The sequence below is a fragment of the Sinocyclocheilus grahami genome, unplaced genomic scaffold (genome assembly GCF_001515645.1).
Source record: "Sinocyclocheilus grahami isolate Dianchi unplaced genomic scaffold, SAMN03320097.WGS_v1.1 scaffold1522.1, whole genome shotgun sequence".
Taxonomy (NCBI): Eukaryota; Metazoa; Chordata; class Actinopteri; order Cypriniformes; family Cyprinidae; genus Sinocyclocheilus; species Sinocyclocheilus grahami.
The window spans coordinates 69,701-89,831 of NW_015506701.1; the positions used below are offsets into that span (position 1 = coordinate 69,701).

The 20,131-nt window shown below is 35.5% G+C and overlaps 1 protein-coding gene across 1 annotated transcript in view; it reads right to left on the reverse strand.

Moving 5' to 3' along the window:
- The window catches only part of LOC107570923 (adhesion G protein-coupled receptor A3-like), a 100,720-nt gene that overhangs the window by 35,709 nt on the left and 44,880 nt on the right, over positions 1–20,131 (reverse strand). Inside the window, exons 12-13 of the mRNA XM_016257206.1 lie at positions 6,546–6,735; positions 6,010–6,218 (exon numbers count right to left, since the gene is read on the reverse strand). Of these exons, the coding sequence (XP_016112692.1) occupies positions 6,010–6,218; positions 6,546–6,735 (399 nt within the window). The remainder of the gene's footprint in view (positions 1–6,009; positions 6,219–6,545; positions 6,736–20,131) is intronic.

Genomic DNA, 20,131 nt, shown 5'->3' on the forward strand with positions numbered 1-20,131 from the left:
AATGCTGCATTTCTACAAACCTGATGAAGAAACAAACTCATCCTACTGATTGCCCGAGGATGAGGATATTAATATATAAAAAAAAAACTATTCCTTTAAGCATTTTCCACCAAAATCACATCACACTTTCTCACTAAACACCAAAGAAAACAACTCAAAACTGTCCAAAGATGTCACAGTTTCCGGTCACGACTTATGTGCAAAAAGTCGTTTAGGAAAAGTCCTGGTGATAAACACAGTTTTTAGACTTCCCGTCTGTGGGCGAAGAAACCAAGCAGTCTTTGTGTGACTAAGCTTACAAAGAAACACGGACCAAAATAAAGGTTCTGAGATATTTCAGGCAACATGCAGAAGAAAAAAATATAGTTCATGACTCATCAAGCCACAACAAACAGCCTCAATCAACAAATAAATAAAGATATAAATAAAGCACAGATATATCAGAACAGGAGGGCATTTCTAACTACTCAGGTCCTTATATTAACTTCATATAAATGAATCTCTTTAATTAATAGTAATACTATACTTCCAGCCTTTATGTATAATGCATTGTGTACATTCTAATGCATTGTACCTTTTCATAAATAATTATTATCAAAGTTAAAATGCATTATCATATTTGAAGGTCTGTTCGTCGTGTTTTAATGCATTATACTTTTTAAAGGTGTAACAATGAATAAATATGTATTATAATGTATTATAGCTTTTATTCATGAGATCATACAAAGCATTATAAGGTGCATTACAAAGCATAATTAATGCATTAAAATAATTTTATAATGCATCACATACACACATACACACACACACACACACACACATATACATATATATATAAGGCTTTAAATAGTGTTAACAAAATAAATAATTATATAACAATTAATAATGAATTACACAACTTCTATAAGTATATTCAACCTTCCATGGATGCATACAGAACATTTACATTAAGTACTATATAGAAAATCTCAGCGGCTTGATTATTATATTGTCAAAAAATGTAAACTATATGTAAATATGTAAATGTAAAGATTTTAATCTATATAAACTATTTTTTGTATTTTGTTATATATACACACACACACACATTATAGAGCGATACATTTCAATTGCATGATTGTTTAAATCATTGCAAAATCTCAACTATATTATTGCACAGCTGTAATCTAAAAAAAAATAGAGATATTATAAACATTAACATCATTATTTTCTGTAAAGCTGCTTTGATGCGATGCATATTGTGTAAATCACCATCCAAATCATTTTTAATTTTGACTCATGCACAGCAATCACACCATTTCATTTGAGTAAATAAACATATCTTCTTCTACAGCTTTCTTGAGGAAACATTGCATTAGGCTTTTATTGTTATGCAAAGACATAAGTCTATATAAGTCTCAACAGGCCAGATGAAATTTCACGTCTTCTAGGCTGCGTTAAGAACACTCAAGACTGCATGCCAAGTAATTCTGATAAAACACAAGCACAAATGATTGGCTTCTGGAAACAGGCTGCTCTGTCACGCACATAACACAATGAAGAAGTAGGAATGTGCTACCAGCGCGCCACAGGGAGCAGGTGTCTAACGGCTGACCGGTGGGAGCGGCGTCAAGGTGAACGACAGCTGAATGTGCATTCAACAACGTCACATCAGCTTCTCCTTCAAGACATCAGCAGAATCCAGACAAGCTACTCTCCTCTCATCACCGCATCGGTCTCCGTTCAAGCAGACGGACAGAAAACAGCTGCATCGCAAAGGGCTGATGTCGTGACCTCTTTCAATTGTTTACCTTCCAAATGTCAGAGCTGGATGTTGAGATCTGTGACAGTAGACATGCATCTAAGCTCCAGTGACCTCGAGCACGTTTACAAGCTCAGATACTGAAATATCCTGCCCATCCTGATCCAAATAAGACTAATTCTATAGACTCTTTTCTTGCTATTCTCTTCCTCAGTTTATTAACTTTTGTATTTAGTCCGAGTCAGTTAAAGCTGCTTCAAATTTGGTGTTTAAAGACCCATCGCAGAATAAAAGGAGGAATAAAACATGTATCAGAGGCGGCTCTGATGCTGCTTTACTTCTGTGTAAAGTGATGCAGCATCGGTGGTTAAGAGTGTATTTACCACTTGGGTTTAAATTACATTTATTAAATTTTTAATATTGTCAATTTCAACTTTGTATTTTCATGTTTTTAGATTCATTTTAATATGTAAAAAATATTAAAATGATATTATTTGTGCACTAATTTTTTAATATTTTTTATTTGCAAATTTGTATTTTCATGTATCTAGATTTTAATATTTAAAAATTGTTCAAACGATATTATTTGTGCACATATATTTTTCATTTACATATTTTCATGTTTATAGTCATACTATAATACGTACAATACTTCAATTACATTTGTGCACATTTTAAAAAAAAATTTACTTTGTATTTTATATGCGTCTAGATTCATATTTTTATATTTAATTTAAATGAAATTATATGTGCACTTTTAATTTATGGGAAAATGCATTTATGACACCTTCATTTTAAAGTAATTTAAATCAGTTTAACATTTAATCAGATGATTAGTCTTTAACTAGTTTGATTAATAAAGGCTTGTTTGGATTTTGAGAATGTGGGCTTAGAAAATTAATGATCTGATAATATGATCACATAATCTGAAAATAACCAAATATTAACAGTATTTTCTCACTATATATATATATATATATATATATAAGTGTGATAATGCATCAACTGTTTGCTAGGTATATAAACGCAAGTCTGAGCATTGCAAAAACTACTATTACAGAAACCAGATTTGGTTTGAATCAGTTTATACAAAAAGCACAAAAAGGTTTGCAATTACATTTTAGCCATTTTAGCCACAAAACTACTGTTAAGCTACACTAAAAAAAATACATCTGGGAGAAGAGCAGCAGGTTCAGAAACTAAATTATGATATGAAACTGCCGGAATATTGTGAAAAAGCAACAAAGCAAGCATGCAACAAAAAGCATCAGGTCAGAAACAAACACGGTTGCATGTAATAGATTGATTGCAAGGGAAAATCAGGTGAAGTACAGTAAATTACAGAACCTATAAATACATATCTAATCACATCACATATGATGCATGTTTGATAGATGCTGGAATCCCAGATCTGATCAGTGCAATTCAAAAAATATAATAATAACAATTGAACAATATTACAGTCACTTTAAAGTGACAGCATTGACTGCTGATGGAGAACAGACGCTGGAGAGCAGCGATCTCCACTGGAACATCTGCAGCTCTAGAGCAGCTCTGATGAAACCGAGCAACAGGTTCACAAACCCAATCCCTGCGGCGCCAGTTTAGCACGGAGCTCGGGATATAAATGCGCTTCGCAAACGGTTTGAAAGCCTCTTTTCCTCAGACACTGCGGACTGCGGGTGTGGTGACTGCATCAGCGCTCTCTCTCTCTCTCTCTCACACACACACACACACACACACACACACACACACACACACACACAAACCCTCACATGCACAGCTAAACGATAAACAACACGCAAACGGACGATGCAACGTCTTTTTCACCTCCTTTAACGCGTGAAGTTCAAAGCATCACGAGAGCATCAGCACTTCCACTCACTCAGATCCACACGCACGACCAGAATCGATGATATAACATCTCAAATTAAATTGAATCCAGCTCTATTATGCGATAAACACTTTGGTTTTAAGTGCATCGCTCGCGCATCCCGCACGATGAATATTTCGCTCATCCGTGCACAACAGAAGCATTCAGGTTTCGATGCATAACCGCTGTGGTGCACCGGACTGACCTCCCAGTCGATGGAGTCCCACTCGTCGGCGAACATTCGGCGGCTGTGAGCTCGCGCTCTCGGCGCCACTAGGGACGATCGGATGGCATTGCGCTCTCAAAATCCACATCAAATCCCTCTCAGGCGGTGAAATCCCACATATCCCGAGCATGAGTCCGAGCGGAGACCGATGGAGTCATGTACACGCCGCTGCCGCTCGTTGAGCTGCGCGTAAAAGCGCCGCGCTCCGCTTCGCCATGAAGAAGGAAGGGGGCGAACAAGTGCCCTCGCTAATTACTCATTTACCTGAGGGCTTTCACCGCGTACAGTACACTTATGACAGGTTCAGTCCTTGTGGAGCGAGTCGGGCTCATAGCTGAGCTGATGGAGAAACATCATCCGATGCGCCTTTAAGGAAAAGTTGTTGCATAAGGGCTTTCCGAGAGCCTTCCCTTGCCGAATAAATCCTGACGGATTTCTATTGGTATTTCGATCATAACTGGAAGCATTCCTAATGGGATGAGTCAAGAATCCTTTAAGAATCAAATAAGATCCGTCTGGAGACGCGGAGACTCTTTTATTCTCAGTTTATCCTGAAGGATCTTGTTGGACTCTTGCAGGCCTTTACTGAGTGAGTTAAAGCTGCTCCAGATTCTGTGGAAAGACCCCATGCAGCATAAAAGGAGGAATAAAACATGCAGCTGGAGAGAGGCGGCTCTGATGCGGCTTTTCATCTGTCGAAAGCGATGCAGTTTCAGAGCTGCCTTAAACTTAGCGGTTGCCATGAAAGTGTTCATTTAATTTTTATTATATATAATATATATTTTTTAAAAATGTATTATATTTAAATGTTTAGATTCGTAATTGAATATTTTGAAATTATTTAAATACTATTTGTGCACTTATAGTGCACTTATGCACTATATATATATATAAAATCATATTTTAATATTTCAAAAATTAAATGAAATTATTTGTGCATTTATTTAATTTTTAATATATATTTTTATTTTAAACTTTGTATTGTCATTATGATATTATTTGTGCATTTTCATTTTTTATTTATTTAGAACCTTGTATTTTCATGTTTATAGATTCATATTTTAATATTTCAAAAATTAAATGAAATTATTTGTGCATTTTCATTTTTTATTTATTTAGAACCTTGTATTTTCATGTTTATAGATTCATATTTTAATATTTTAAAAATATTTAAATGACATTACTTGTGCATTTACATTTTTACATTTATTTATTTAGACCTTCGCATTTTCATGTTTCTAGATTCATGTTTCAATATTTAAAATTATATAAATTACATTACTTGTGCACTTAATTTTTTTATTATCAACTTTTTATGTTCATGTTTGTAGATTCATATTTAAAAATCATTAAAATAACATTTGTGCACTTATTACATTTTTTATATATATATTTTTATTTTAAACTTTGTATTGTCATTATGACATTATTTGTGCATTTTCATTTTTTATATTTTTTATTTATTTAGAACCTTGTATTTTCATGTTTATAGATTCATATTTTAATATTTTAAAAATATTTAAATGACATTACTGTGAACTTAATTAATTAATTAAATTATTTTGTGTAATTTATTAAAAAAATATTGAAACGAAATTAATTGTACACTTATTTTTTTATATATATTTTTATTTACTTAGTTTGTTTCATGTTTCTAGATTAATATTTTAATATTTAAAATGACATCATTTGTACACTTTTAATTTCTGGGTAAATGTTTAGAATTAAACACTAAATCCAGTTCTACATGTATAAGCCGCTTCTGAGCCTGCTTTGCGGCGTAAAGGCGGCATTAGAGGATTCTTGTTTGATTGCATTTGATTGCATTTGCTTCCATACGATAGATACTCCAGCAGCAGTCCAGCACATATTTCTTGGAGATTTTTTGACTGCAGTGTTATTTTGAAAAGCACCTGTTATTTGAAATAGCACGCATTGCAAAAAGCGCTACACAAATAAACGTGCATTGAACTGAATTGAATTCGCACTCGTCAATTGCCATTTACACCTCATTATCACGTGCGCCCATCCACACCTCACACCATTCGCCCTTGCAACACTGACATTCACACTATAGCACTTCTGTTTGCATGCTCGCCGTGTTTCATTGGCTCTGCGCCGCCCTCCACAATAGCTCTAATCTGACTTTGACGAGCGGGAGACTCTTACCATGAGCACGGCGAGGTTGTTGTGGTGCGCGCAGTGGATGGTGGTCGTGTTGTGCGCGGAGCCCGTTATGTGGCAGCCTTCCGCGCGCCAGCCGCCGTGTCCATCCAGCAGGTCAAAATCCCAGTATGCCGCGGTGGGGTCTACACCCAACGAGAAGTGCCGGAGAGCGACGGTAACCGGCTGCACGGGGCTCCCGGGGCTACACCCATCTGCACAGGAGAGCAACACATTGCGTCAAGTAACGACCCGAGTGGAGAGTCCTCAAGTGTTGCATCCATATGGAAGCTGATGCATGCAATCACGCACACGCACGGAGATGTGCATCTCAGAATTTAACAAATGAGCTTAACTGCGCACGCAAACAAGTCCAATCCAACTCGTGCACAATTGCAACGCAACAGTTGCAACGCGCATGCTTTCTCATAATTGCATGTGACGTTATTGACACAATATTCCATTGCAAACCACTTATTTGCCGAAACGCAGTGATGTATTGGATGCACGAATGGAATGCATGGGAAAAATCGCAGCCTTACCTAATTTGGTGAACGCAACTGGTGTCGAAACGCTTCTGCGCTTGCCATCGTCCGCAAGATTTGACGAATTCCCCGTGCACGGAAAGAGTTTTCCATTGCGGAAGACGATCAGCTGCAGCTTACAGGTGCAGTTCTCCCCAGACCGAGGGGTAGCCAGCGGGAAATGTATGGAGGCGATGGCCACCGTGTTCTGCAAACAGGGAAACGCATGTGAGGCATGTGCATCTGATGCGCAGACGTGTGTCAGCTCCTGTCTGATTGAGAGAGAAGGGCAAAGTGCTGGAGGAAGCAGGGGCTCGGCCTCTCTCATCTTTTTAAGTGGGAGAACTTGCACAATTGGTGGCTGACTAAATACTTTTTTTCCCCACTGTATATCGTATATATCCAACTGGATAGTATCATTCATAATAATTCGTCAAAAATAAATAGTTAAAATAAAAATATATAAATATTTTATAATTAAAATCAAATACCATAACATTATGATGATGATAATAATAATACTAATAATAATAAAATGCATTCCAGTAGTATCACTGGATAGTGCCACTTATAATAACTTTCTCTTTCAACATTTTGTGCAATCCCATTAAAATGCATTATAGTAAAAATATAAAATGCAATAAAACGTATTAATAAAAAAACAAAAGACATTGCAGTAGTATAACCGGATAGTACATAAATTATAAAAATTTTTTAAAAATAAATAAATATATACACCAATAATCCATGATTTTATTTTCAACATTTTGTGCAATCCCATAAAATATAAAAAATGTGAGTGTGAGAATGTGTATATATATATATATATATACACACACATGAAAATATTCCACTAGTATCACTGTATAGTAGATAGATGGACAGATAGATAGAATAACAAACAAACATTAATTAATTAATTGATATATAAACACTAATAAACCAAGATTTTCAGCACTTTGTGCAATCCCTGTTACATTTAAAGCATTTTGAGGTTGGAAGTTAGTGGGTGAAAACTCCCATCAAATCAGACAACACGATCAAGAGAGAGAATTCAGCCTTTAGGGAAGTAAAAATGTGTGGTTCAGCTCGTGCCATCAGTGCTTATTTAAAACTCGAGAGCAGCGGATCTGATATAAGGTCATGTGTGATGAGTCCCTGTGCTTAGAAAGCCTGCCGTCAGCATTCGTCTGCTCCGGGAAGAGAGAAATCAGTCTGTCGAGCAGCGAGGAGTTTCATTCACAAAACCAGGCGCCTCTTTAGTCATGGCATGATTTCCATACGTGACTCACGGCTGGAGCTGCAAGCGTCCTTTACCCAGAGTGCACTGCAGCATCCCAATTACATTCCAGCAGCTCTTCAATGCAGCACTGCTCGCACTCTCATCTACACCACACACACTTTCTCTGAATGAAGAATTACATTTATTTGAATTTGTCTCTCTTTTCACCCTGACTGTAACTGCTGTATCTGAAAAAGCCTCTGGTTCATCCTCAGTTCGTGTGAAGCGGATCGTTCAGCGGTTTATGAAGGCGACGTTCAGCACCACGGACAGCAGCCAAACACATTTTTATAAAGAGAATGGTTCCATTATTGTTAGAAAACAATATATAGCTTCATTTGTTATTTGGCTCAAATACATTTCTTTTTATAATACACATTGTTTCGAAGCATAGCCATTGTTTAGAAAGAATAGCTAACAAACAATGTGACAAGACAATGAGAAAAACTCCTTAAGATGTTTAAGTAGATGAAGAAATAAACCAAGATGCTTTAACCCTGTAAAGCCTGATATATGAAATACAGTCTTGCATTTTTAAATGGAATGGTTTATTGAAGCTTTAGACAAAATAATTAAAAATAATCTCTTTGCATGTGTTTTTTTTTTGTTTTGTTTGATGCATCAGGCTTTTATGGCTCTTATAGTCTGCAGTGAGAATATGAAGTAAAAACAGCTCAATTTTATTCAGAGACTCAAACTGAGCAAAAATCTGAATGTGGTGCAGATGCTGATATTTACATGATGAAATTCTGCTGCTTGTAATGTAAATCAGTGACATCTGTATAACACTACAGCAGATGCTGACATAAAATGATCTGAATATCAGCGGTCGCTCTATATCTCCAGTAATCTGTCTCAGTGAGATGAGACTGAAATGCTCCAAACATATAATGCAGTGATTGAGAGCTGAAGAAATAAAGGCTCCTCAGAAGATGTGAGATGTTCTGGAGGCTTGTGAAGATCATTCCTCCGCTGAGGAACAGTGAAAGTAAAGCTTCTGGAAACAAACGCTCCTCAAAAGATCCTGAGGATCAGATTTGAGACTCTAAAACATGATTGATGGAGAATCAAGTAAAGCTGAGAAAAAACAAAAGACATTGCAGTAGTATAACCGGATAGTACATAAATTATAAAAATTGTTAAAAATAAATAAATATATACACCAATAATCCATTATTTTATTTTCAACATTTTGTGCAATCCCATAAAATATAAAAAATGTGAGTGTGAGAATGTGTATATATATATATATATATACACACACATGAAAATATTCCACTAGTATCACTGTATAGTAGATAGATGGACAGATAGATAGAATAACAAACAAACATTAATTAATTAATTAATTGATATATAAACACTAATAAACCAAGATTTTCAGCACTTTGTGCAATCCCTGTTACATTTAAAGCATTTTGAGGTTGGAAGTTAGTGGGTGAAAACTCCCATCAAATCAGACAACACGATCAAGAGAGAGAATTCAGCCTTTAGGGAAGTAAAAATGTGTGGTTCAGCTCGTGCCATCAGTGCTTATTTAAAACTCGAGAGCAGCGGATCTGATATAAGGTCATGTGTGATGAGTGCCTGTGCTTAGAAAGCCTGCCGTCAGCATTCGTCTGCTCCGGGAAGAGAGAAATCAGTCTGTCGAGCAGCGAGGAGTTTCATTCACAAAACCAGGCGCCTCTTTAGTCATGGCATGATTTCCATACGTGACTCACGGCTGGAGCTGCAAGCGTCCTTTACCCAGAGTGCACTGCAGCATCCCAATTACATTCCAGCAGCTCTTCAATGCAGCACTGCTCGCACTCTCATCTACACCACACACACTTTCTCTGAATGAAGAATTACATTTATTTGAATTTGTCTCTCTTTTCACCCTGACTGTAACTGCTGTATCTGAAAAAGCCTCTGGTTCATCCTCAGTTCGTGTGAAGCGGATCGTTCAGCGGTTTATGAAGGCGACGTTCAGCACCACGGACAGCAGCCAAACACATTTTTATAAAGAGAATGGTTCCATTATTGTTAGAAAACAATATATAGCTTCATTTGTTATTTGGCTCAAATACATTTCTTTTTATAATACACATTGTTTCGAAGCATAGCCATTGTTTAGAAAGAATAGCTAACAAACAATGTGACAAGACAATGAGAAAAACTCCTTAAGATGTTTAAGTAGATGAAGAAATAAACCAAGATGCTTTAACCCTGTAAAGCCTGATATATGAAATACAGTCTTGCATTTTTAAATGGAATGGTTTATTGAAGCTTTAGACAAAATAATTAAAAATAATCTCTTTGCATGTGTTTTTTTTTTGTTTTGTTTGATGCATCAGGCTTTTATGGCTCTTATAGTCTGCAGTGAGAATATGAAGTAAAAACAGCTCAATTTTATTCAGAGACTCAAACTGAGCAAAAATCTGAATGTGGTGCAGATGCTGATATTTACATGATGAAATTCTGCTGCTTGTAATGTAAATCAGTGACATCTGTATAACACTACAGCAGATGCTGACATAAAATGATCTGAATATCAGCGGTCGCTCTATATCTCCAGTAATCTGTCTCAGTGAGATGAGACTGAAATGCTCCAAACATATAATGCAGTGATTGAGAGCTGAAGAAATAAAGGCTCCTCAGAAGATGTGAGATGTTCTGGAGGCTTGTGAAGATCATTCCTCCGCTGAGGAACAGTGAAAGTAAAGCTTCTGGAAACAAACGCTCCTCAAAAGATCCTGAGGATCAGATTTGAGACTCTAAAACATGATTGATGGAGAATCAAGTAAAGCTGAGCTGCTTCAGTCCAGTAAGTGTTCATCTGGAGATATTACTGCAGTTATTCTGACCTTTACTTGATCAAAATCAGTCAAGATTTGACACGAGATGCTCCAGCTGAAGCTGGACGTTTGTGCAATTACACTAAAAGAGCTTTGACTGGATAAAACACTCCAAACTATCAATCAGACGACAGAATGCATGCAGTAGATCGAGTGTGAAACAGGTTTAACAGCAAAGTTTGATTATTTAGAGCCTTAGAAATGTGTGCATTAAATACGATCCAGTAGCTTTATAGGGTTAAACATATTTATACAATGCATCCATGCATTCACAAACATTAGTTTAAACAGATGTAATCCAGACAGAATGCATAAAATTCATTTGGTGTTTAATTAAATAAGATTAAAATGACCTCTAAGAAAAGCCGAATCCATGCACTCAGTTTCAGTGATCCTTACAGTAAAGCAACTTTGTGCACTAAATAAAAATACAAATTCTCAGAAAATACATAATGCATATTACAAAAGAACAACTTGGTGAAAACATGATATATTCATTTCAGTGAATGCAAAACGTAGTTAGAATTCATTTTTGTATTCTATGTAACACGTTCAGCTGCAACACATTCACATTAATTTCAACGCCAAGGTTGTGGGTTTGATTCCCAGAAAATGCATGGGTTAATAAAGTGTATAATGCAATGCAAGTTTCTTTAGATAAAAGCGTTTGCCAAATGCATGAATGTAAAACTGTTAACATTAATTTACATCAATGCCAGTGTCGAATGTCAATGTCTTTTATATTATGTCTTTTAACATTAGTTTGGAGGACCGCATTCAGAAATGATTCAAATTTAAGAAAGTAGATGTTTAAAACCAACATGCAAAAGCACTGCTAGAGAAAACAAGCATTAAAGTGCATTACAGTCACTGAGATATAACATAACCCATGTGATTCATTAGCACCTTTAACCAAACAGACTTTGCACTACGAGCAGTTCGTTCGTGTACATCCTAAACTGAAGTGCTGGAAGCAGCAGCAGTTTTTAAAAACATTTAGTTCTTTGAGAATGGATAGAATCACGTATTGCAGCAGAGCCTGTAACAGCGAGAGCGTAACATCAAAATGAAAGAGACTAATTTACAAAGCTCTCCTCTCTTTTTTGCACTTGGATAATTTGTGTTGCATTACTCAGAGAGAGATAAGAAGAAAAAAAACTTTGTCATGCCAACTGGCTGCTCTACCATTACAATGTTTGGACTAAAGAGGAGTTTTCACACAGAATATTAGATGTTTGCATTCTCTGACGAACATAAAAGCAGTGTTTGTCTTTGTAAAACATCACCAACATATGGCGTTTCTTCCTGTCTTTGGATAAAAACATCTACTAAAAGCATAAATGTAAACGCCTGTGGGATTTTTACACATAATATCTGCTCCAGAAGTGGAAATGGTGCATCTAGGTATTTAACAGAATGCTATGAAACAAATGTCAAAATAACTATGGTACTCGAATATACAATACAGTCTCTTCTGCTCAACAGGGTTGCATTTATTTGATCAAAAATACAGTAAAAATTTTAAAATATTATTATATTTTAAAACAGCTGTGTTCTATGTGAATCTCTGTTAAACTGTAATGTATTTCTGTGATGCGCAGCTGTATAAATAAAATAAAATATTTTTTTGTAACATTATAAATGTCTTTACTGCCATTTTTATTAGATGATTATTATTATTATTATTATTATTATTATTATGTACTTAAGTGATCATTTATTATCAATTATTATTGGTGCTTAATTATTTTTTTTAATTTTTTTATTACTTTTATTAAAGTTTCTTATTATCAGTTTTGATAAGAATATAAACATTTTTGCTGCTTAAAATGTTTGTAGAAATAAAGGATATTTTTTTAATGTTTATTTGAGGAATAGAAAGTTCAAAAGAACAGCAACATTATAAATGTCTTTACTGTCACTTTTGATCAATGCAATGCATCCTTGATGAATAAAAGTATTAATTTCTCCTTTTTCTACCCCAAACTTATGAAAGGTAGTGCATCACGGTTTGCTCAAAAATATTGTGCAGCACGACTGTTTTCAACATTGATAATAATCAGAAATGTTTCTCGAGCAGCAAATCAGCATATTATACTGATTTCTGAAGATCATGTGACACTGAAGACTGGAGGAATGATGCTGAAAATACAGCTGCACATCACAGAAATACATTACAGTTTAACAGAGATTCACATAGAAAACAGCTGTTTTATATTCTAATACTATTTCACAATTTTTACTGTATTTTTTGATCAAATAAACGCAGCCTTGGTGAGCAAAAGAGACTTCATGTTTCATGTCCAAAAACAATTACTACCTTCTACACACAGCAGCTCCAAACACCCCAGGGTTTGTCTGTACTACGGTATTCACTTCATTTACTGTGTCAAAGGGAAGATTTAATCTCAAATTACTCTCGCTTGTCATTACAAGACTAAAAAAAGGCCACGGCATGAGAGATGGAGCACATAAAACCCCAGCGATGGAACAGGATGGATGAAGCTCTCGGTTTATTTAAAGAAGTCTTTTCTGTCATCAATTTCGCAGATACCAGTGCTTTCATGTGCTTTTATGAATCACTCTCTCTGCTCTGAGCCGGACGTGATGAACGCAGATGAGCTTCAGCGCAGGAAGATCATTCAACACCGTGATTCCTGGACGAGAGTCTCCAGAGAACGTTTCAAGAACCGCACATATGACCGTTTAGTATGAATTATCTAGCAGGGGTGTCCACAGCTACTGAAATACACTAGTTAGTGGGTTATCTGAATGGCTAGTTGGACTTAAAGAAGCCCTGGATAACTACACCGGTTTAATCGATGCATCGTTTCTACACAGCGCTTTGAATTTAATGGCGCTCAATTATTTATCGTGTTGTTGCAACTGCTTCACACATCTCTTTCATGCGATCTCCAGCTGTGATTGGACCTGAAATGTGCTTGTTGTTTTTCCTGAGGAGTCGATATTTTCTTTGGCGTGTCAAAAAGGCTAATGAGTTTTGATGAGTTTGATCAGCAAACGAGCAAGTGAACAGCAGAAACTCACGGCTGTGCTACAATAACGCAAACGAACATTTAACGTCAACATCAAATCTAAACGGACTCCATTTACTTTGATTTATCAGTGCATGCGATTCTAAAACATAAATGATACAAAATGCTATTTTAATGCTACTTTTTTATAATATACATTTATGTATGTGTGTACATGTATATATAAATATTTTTATAAATTTAAATCACATATATATATATATATATATATACAGTATATATTATTATTATTATTTTTCTTTTTTTTATATTTAATATATATACAGTATTTAAAATATGTTTTGAGTGTCGAGACATAAGTACCGACAATTAAAATAATAAAAATTAAAATCTTAAAAGGTCTATGCCAAAATATTTCAGAAATCATGCACGAAATTAAAAGGAAAACAACTTATTTCTTTTCGATCAAAAGTTTGTAATAATTATGTTTTTTTATGTTTCTGCATGAAGTCTCTTCTGCTTTATTTGATCAAAAATACAGTAAAAATTGTAATTGTGTATTTTTGTTTGATATTTTCCACACACACAGTCACACACACTATTAAAAAAAATCAGCAGCACGACTGTTTTCAACATTGATAATAATCAGAAATGTTTCTTGAGCAGTAAATCAGCATATTATACTGATTTCTGAAGATCATGTGACACTGAAGACTGGAGGAATGATGCTGAAAATACAGCTGCACATCACAGAAATACATTACAGTTTAACAGAGATTCATATAGAAAACAGCTGTTTTAAATTGCAATAATATTTCACAATTTTTACTGCTTTTGATCAAATAAATGCAGCTCTGGTGAGCAGAACAGACCTTAAAAACATAAAAAAATCTGGATTATTACGGTAGTGTCTATGAGCTGTCAATTAATGTAGTCGTGAGTTTTTATGAGCTGAATGTGTCCATTAATGTACAGCATATGCATATTTCCAAAATCAGACAAAGACAGAGACGATCCTCATGATGGGCACTAATGCATCCATGGAGGACATGAACGCTGCTATTTTGTGTCTGAGAGCAGCTGAGGCCAATAAACATTACTGAGACGGACACAACCGGACCGAAACACAAAACCAGAGTCTGAAGCATCAGCGCGATCACAACATGAACAATCATCAGTGCTTTTGTAAGGATGGTTTTCCTACGGTGGTTCAGGCTGTAGGATTGCCGAATGACTAAAGAAACGTTATCAGCACGATGGTATAAAACTGTACATTTCTAGTCTATTACCACCCACTGCCACTTATACCAACGACGGAAATAAGCGCAGTTAGAATAGCTACATATGTGGGAGAGCGTTGCTATTGTGTGACTATTGTATTGCAATAGGTAACACTTTAAGATGAACCTTGAATCAAGACTAGTTAGCACATAATTAATAATTGAAATGGTTTAATAACAATATTTTGTTATGGTTACACTTGAATTGGTTACAAAATAGATGAAGGATGGTAAAGCATAGTTAATTGTACCCAACATGTAAAATATTACCTGAGAGAAAGAGATAGAGAGAGGAAGAAAAAGAGGGAGAGAGGGCAGAGACCCAAGAAGAGAGCCAGCCAAGGAAAGAGACAGAGCAACAGTTACAGTCCTCTTTTATCCCTTCCTTGACCATGTGACTAAAAACCAAATGTGAGACATTCAAACTGACCAATCAGCAGATTATAACTTCACCCACTGGGCAAAAGGTGTGACAATTAGCAGACCCCCGGTGTATACACATGTTGGCCTACAGGCCTTGATCACTATCAGCACCTCTGTGCCTTCAGGAATGCCAAATGGCCCTTTTGTTACTGAAGATAGGTTTGGGACAGGAAAGCAGAAGTCTTTGATAATTTTTGACCTTATACTTTCCGAACATCATCTCTCACGGGTTTTTCATCACAATCAAAATAAACAGAACAACAGGTCTCTCCAGCTGAGAAAGTCCGTTGTGATCTGAGATATCAGCTAAACTGTTCAGACAGTCTGTGTATCAGAGACAAATGGCTTTCATTTGAACTGACATGAAAGCAGCCGTTCTCTGGTCTGAATCCACAGCGTGTCGAGAGAAATCTCACACAGCGCTCGAGTCGTGCATTCAGATCTCTCATCCTAAATATGAGCCAAAGTAATCATGACCTAGTGAAAGCTTTTCAGCTTTTCATCTCGGATAGCTCTGAAACTGATGCTAATCAAAGAGAAAAAGCAAACTTACCGTCAAGGTTTTGTGGAGGCCAATGAGGACAGATGCTTTGTGTTCACTCAACACTAAATCTTGTCGTGTCCTGGTCATTTTGACACGAAAATGCTAGTTGATGTCATTGCATTGCACTAAATATTTCGGACTTTGCAAACACAAGATGCGTTTTAATTTAGACAAGATTTAATTTAAGTCTCATTTTCATTTAGTTTAATGTTATGTACTAAAATAGCAAAAAATATATAAAATTATTAATAAAATGTAATAATAAATTATTAAAAACTACATATAAGAAAAAAAAGATAAAAACACAATTTCTTCAACTTAGAAAACAGAAAAAAATTTAATCTAATTTAAAATGTTAACCAATATGAAACTCAACAACACAAAAAAAAAAACCGAAGTTGAAATTACTTTTGATTATGCTTAAAAAAATGTAAGGCCAGAACTGAATGCAAGGTATGTTTTTACATGATAAATAAAGATGCAAATTTAATCAATGCATTACTGTAGTTTGACATACAGAATACCATCACACCGCTTTTGCTCTGACAGTATTCACAATATAAAACGTCATCTCATACCTTAATACTTCATTCAATAAATGCTACTACTATTGCATTTGCTTGTAAGTAAAATCAGTGAATCAATCATTCAGTGTCATCTGTGATTCAGAAACATGATGCAAGAGCAGAGCAAATGCAAAAACCTTTATTAATAAATCCCACCATCATCTGCCTCCTTTATGAGTGTGTTATGAAGTCAACAGCTAATCTAGTTTAACTGCACGTCCTCATAAACGCTGCCTCAATCCCACAGTCCTCCTCTCCTGTCTCTCTTTCAATACAAACAAGGCCAGGATAAGCACTGGCGACCCGGGGCTTGTAAAGCAGGCGCTGCCGATCGATTTCCCAGGAGAGAGTGTGTCTGATTGATACAAAGGAGCCGTACAAACGTTTCCATCCCTGCATTGACAGATTCATTAGAGCCGCTTCCAACTAATACATCATTCATGCTTCCAGCGCCGTCTCTCGCGGACACAAGTGTCCAAACACACGGCTACACAAACACCGCATTCAGTCCGGAACGCTGAGAGAGCCGGTTAAAGGAAGGAGATTGGGGTTCACCGCTAGGGTTGCAAAGGGGTGGAAAATTTCCGGTAAGTTTCCGGAAACGTTCCAAAAATCATGAACAGCACTGTGACTGCAGTGGAGTCATTCAGGTTCCTGGGCACCACAATCTCTCAGGACCTGAAGTGGGACACTCACATTGACTCCATTGCAAAAAAGGCCCAGCAGAGGTTGTACTTCCTTCGCCAGCTGAGGAAGTTCAACCTGCCACAGGAGCTGCTGAAACAGTTCTACTCTGCTATCATTGAATTTGTCCTGTGTTCATCCATAACTGTCTGGTTTGGTTAAGCTACCAAATCAGACATCAAGAGACCGTCAGGACTGCTGAGAGGATTATCGGTGCCCCTCTGCCCAGCCTCCAAGATCTTTACATCTCCAGAGTGAGGAAAAGGGCTAAAAAATCACCTTGGACCCCTCACACCCAGACATCTTCATTGATTATAATGATTTTTTTTGAGAGTGCTTAAACTTGCGAAGTTGGTCACAATATTCTTTACTTTCGCTTTTCGAGTTTGAATAAGCATGGAAATAAAAATTTTATAATTAGCAACTTTCAAAGTTTTTTATTAAACTGTGATCACTTTAAATACAAAATCAGTCCAATTAAAAAAACATTTTTTTAGCCATGACACCCATATCTGGTTCTTGCCTAAAAAGCCGGGTTTATGAAGTTTTTAGTTACATTAAGCTACTTTTAGCCTTACCCTGGAGTTGGTACACCCTCCTCCTATGCCTAAAATACATATTTTACAGTCACTGTTATGTGCATAGATCATAAACACAGCTCAAAGGCTTCCTACCCGTGGCCCTCCTACACAAAACTTAACATTTAGTGCAGTTTTATCATAGGTAGAATGCAAAATATTTAAATACATGTTATTTATGGAATATCTCCAACCTGCTGATTATTGGAAAAAATCGCATTATTGGTGCACATGCTATAGATATTATTATGTTAAATAATAATAACAACAACAACAACATTTGTCTAATATACCAATTCTCAAATAAAATAAAAAAAAAAGGAATTTGCCTCTCTAACGCTAAATAAATAAATAAAAATAATAAATACATAAAAATAAATAATAAATAAATACATAATGTACATACAAACAAACAAAAACTGTAATGGGGTACAAAAGTATACCGCAATCATGAAAAATGCCACTAAACTACTTTCAGAAAAGGAAAGTTAAGCAACTAATTTTAAAATAAGACAAATATACTTATGAAATCACTGAGCTTCACCAACAGCCTTTACTATGACAATAATTCTGATTTCAGAAGTAATTCCACACTACAGATTCAGAAACACTATAAACAATATGCAAACATCAAAAATCCACTCAATATATTCATACACCATTATTAGATGCTTCATTAATGATTGAGCTTTTTGTAAGTCATTAACAACAATCACGAACACATCCAGTTCTGAACTCAAGAATCAAAACGGCACAATCTCAGCATATTAAAGCAGCTCACATCATTCCCTTCAGCATGGAAAGAAACACACACTGACCTCACCAAGTGTTTTTTCAGTTTGTCCTGAAATCCTCCAGTTTACTCCCAGATGAATCACAATTATTCCACAAAGATGCATGAAAAATAATTTAGAAAAATACAAGGACTGAGTTATTTAAGAGAAGCTGAACTAAAGACCTCAAACAGGCCTCAAACAAACACCTGCTCCCTCCAGACAGGTGTAACAAATTAAAAGTCCCTCAGCCCTCCCTCTTCCTGTTGTGTGCAGAGAAAAAATAAATAAATTATATATATATATATATATTATAAAATAATAAAATATTTTTTTCTCTTAAATATTTTTCAAATATATATATTTTTTAATTTCAAGACAAAAATATGCATTGTCCTGTGTTGTGTCTGTTCTCATTATGCAGCATGAATTATCAACATGAACAGTGTGGATAGAAATATTATTTAAATATATTGATGTGATCTAAATTATTTTTATTTTCTGTGAGATGTCACTAAATGAGTTTGGCACGATATATATATACACACACACACACACACACACACACACCACCACCACCACCACACACACACACACACACACACGTTTACTTAGATATCTAAATGGGGACTCTCCATAGGTGTAATGGTTTTTATACTGTACAGACCGTATATTCTATCACCCTACACCAACCCTACCCCTAAACCTACCCCTCACAGGAAACTTTCTGCATTTTTATAATTTAAAAAATAATTTTGTTTACTTTATTTTTATACCAGTTTTACAAATGAGGACATCCCCAAATGGAGGTTTTTGGAGATTTTGTCAGCTTTAGCTCACTTTTGGCTACAAATTTGTTCTCCAGTAAAGCAGATCTGCTGAAACACTATAAACTATCAATCAAGTCAATTAAAAGAGAGAAACACTGAGCAGATGGCTTCAGTCATGCACTGGGTAAACATGTTAAAAAATGATCTGTACTGTCATTCACCATATGCTCAAATCCTTATTTAACAAAATATGTGTCTAGAAAAATCAGAATGATCGCAAATCTGAAGATGCAACATATGAATTATAAAACAGCACAGCAGAAATACTGCGTCATTTCTCAGTTCTCCTCTGTTAAAGTGAATCATTTTTACACACCTGTTTCTTGGCAGTGTGTGTATTTTCTATAAATTCTCAGAGAAGCAGTAAATGTCATATATAAAGCTCAGCACATGAGTTTGTAGACCGATTATGGGTCATAACTAAAGCAATAACTGAATGCTGATGCTTTATTGTATAAGCAGGGATGATAAAAATGTTCAATTGTCTCTGCATTCCCTCAGTTCTCCTCTGTTAAAGTGAATCATTTTTACACACCTGTTTCTTGGCAGTGTGTGTATTTTCTATAAATTCTCAGAGAAGCAGTAAATGTCATATATAAAGCTCAGCACATGAGTTTGTAGACCGATTATGGGTCATAACTAGAGCAATAACTGAATGCTGATGCTTTATTGTATAAGCAGGGATGATAAAAATGTTCAATTAAATTATGTAAGTGATGATGTTTTTAAGTTGCATGTGGTGAATAAAAATATTATTTTTAAAACGTTATTTCCTTATTTTCTCCATGCATTCTGCACACATGGCCCGTCT